The sequence below is a fragment of the Arachis duranensis genome, chromosome 5, assembly GCF_000817695.3.
Source record: "Arachis duranensis cultivar V14167 chromosome 5, aradu.V14167.gnm2.J7QH, whole genome shotgun sequence".
Lineage (NCBI taxonomy): Eukaryota > Viridiplantae > Streptophyta > Magnoliopsida > Fabales > Fabaceae > Arachis > Arachis duranensis.
Genome location: NC_029776.3, coordinates 87,564,918 through 87,567,400, shown reverse-complemented (window position 1 = coordinate 87,567,400; position 2,483 = coordinate 87,564,918). Strand labels below are relative to the sequence as shown.

General features: G+C 26.3%; 1 protein-coding gene across 2 annotated transcripts in view; it reads left to right on the top strand.

Moving 5' to 3' along the window:
- LOC107490173 (NAC domain-containing protein 75) overlaps positions 1-2,128 on the top strand; it is a 5,760-nt gene extending 3,632 nt beyond the window's left edge. For both annotated transcript variants that reach the window (XM_016110947.3, XM_052261504.1), the window contains exons 5-7: positions 1-112; positions 1,032-1,136; positions 1,991-2,128. The exon at positions 1-112 is cut by the window's left edge and continues 140 nt beyond it. In XM_016110947.3, the coding sequence (XP_015966433.1) occupies positions 1-112; positions 1,032-1,136; positions 1,991-2,080 (307 nt within the window). In that variant the 3' untranslated portion in view covers positions 2,081-2,128. The remainder of the gene's footprint in view (positions 113-1,031; positions 1,137-1,990) is intronic.
- Positions 2,129-2,483: the final 355 nt, after the last annotated feature.

The window sequence follows — 2,483 nt, the reverse complement described above, 5'->3', positions numbered from 1 at the left end:
ACATCCAATCTCTACCTTGATATCTCCACCACCACTTCACCACACATCCATCATCTTAGACGATAATTCCTACCAAGTCTCCAGAATAATGCTCCAAAATGAACATTTCCAGGTTAGTAATTAATTTTATCTAGTAATACTCATTTTTTACAAATTTATTATATACATTAAATCATATTAAAAGAAATCAAAGCATGGAGTTAATTAGCAGTATTTCATCAACAACTATTTCTTTTTCCCTCTCCCTCTCTCTCTCTTATTATCTATCTATGTACAATTAGTAAAAAAATTTTCCAACATATTAAAACTATATTTAATTTATTATAAAAAAATACTATGTATATAAAAAATTAGTTATTTGTATATCAATATTTGTATATTATTTTATTTATTTTTAATGTGTATTTTATATTATAATATGTATTTTGTATAAATAATTAATTTAAAAAATGATTTTTTATTATCCCTTAGCATGATGCTTTTAAGTTTAAAATAGTCATGGAAAGATTTTTATGCAAATAAAAAGCAATTATATCTTAAAATAAATCTATAATAATAATACTAGTGAAAAAAAAAAGAGTAAAAAATCAAGGTGCAAGATGCTAAGTAGAAAGAGAGGAGTTCATAATCTATAATGTATAAAAATATATAATAGTAGTAAATAATAATTAAAAAGGAGAGAAGAAAAAGTTATTTAATTTATGGTATATTTGTGGTGCAATAAATTAAAAAAGAATGAGTTAAGATGTGATGAGAGAGTAGTAGTATAGGAAGCAATTAAGTTCTGCATGGCATTGTGCATGAGTCAAGAGCCATCAAGTATAGTTGAAATTAAAGGGTTTATTTTTTGAGTGCTTGCTAAAACACAAGCATTGAAAACTGTCTTTTTCACTTTTTGTATGTTATTACTAATAATTTATTATTGTGTGTGTGTGTTGAACATTATGATTGAGAAGTGTGTTTTGAAATCTTGATTGTTATATTGACCCTTTGAAAATGGAACTATGATATGGATACACATGGCATGGCAGCAACAACAACAACAACATCAACAACATCATCATAAAATTGGAGCAAGGTCTGCGTCTGGTTTGGAGGAACTCATCATGGGGTGCACTTCTTCTGATATCAAAGAGGTATATATAAATATGTAACCCTTTTTTGACTCCGAATTCTATGAATTGAACTACTTTGTGTGTCATAATGCCAATGCAATTCTAACAAAAAGAGAAGACAGATAGTGTGTGTGTGTGTTTATATATGCTAAAGCTAAACCAATCAAATTTTCTCCCTAACATTTTGTTTTCTAAATATTATAATGAGAATAATGCTAGAGCTTAATTTTTTTCCAGTATTAATTAATTTCTCAAAATGATTTTATTTATATATCTTAAATAATAAATTCTTAACTATAAATCTTAAATTTTAATATTTCCAAAAATAAAAAATTTTAAAATGAAAAAATATTGATTAATTAAAAATTAATTTTTTATATTTTTTATTATAATGAATGGAGTTTTTCTAAGATTTTCGGTTAAGAATTCAAGGAATGCAATATTTTATGCTTCTATAATTTTCAATGCAAGCAATTTAATTTTTATAATTTTTTAAAACCTAATTTTAAAGATTAGCTAACTAATAACTATATTGGGAAAGTTTCTTTAAACTAAAGGTTTTGTAAGCTCTTAGGGTCTTTCACTAAGCCTATTATTGTAATTATAAATAAGTTAAATTTGGTTAAAGGTAATAATGAGTTAAAATTCTCCTTTCTTTTTAAAATCCATTCTTTGGACTTAGCTTGCTAATTAGCAAAATATAATACCCTTGACTTTTGACTATGAATTGGAAAAGATGATATTATTCCAGACAAAATCCATTTTCTTGTCTTGTGGTTGATAAAAAAGAGAACATGATATTAAATTATTATTATTTTATTTTCATTATACATAAAACTAAACCCTAACCCTAATCTTTTGATTTTTGTATGTAGGAGTCATCCATCACAAACCCACAAGAAGCTGAATGGTTGAAATACTCTTCCTATTGGCCAGACCCTGACAACCCGGATCATCATGGGTAGAACAAAGAGTCAATCAATTTTTTTTTAAAAAAAAAAAAGAAAAAAGGGAGAAGAAAGAGAGAATAAACAAAACCACAGAGACACCATCATTGTCATCATCATTAATGCTTGAAGCCTCCCTTAAGTTTCCTTTCAACAAGAAAAGGACAAGGAAATCATCATCCAAATAGTTTTCTTTTTTTTCCTTTTTTTAAATTATATTTTTTTCTCTTTTTCTTTCTTTTTCAATGAGGCCTGTTTATAATTATAACAGTGTTTTACACTGGACAAGCTGGAAAGAAAAGGAGAGAAAAAAAAAAAACAGAAAGAACAAAGAGGAAAAGGAAAGAAAATCAAAGAAGAGAAAAGAAAAGAAACACCAAGAAAAGCTGCTCTTAGTTCTGACAAGAACATATAGAGAGGA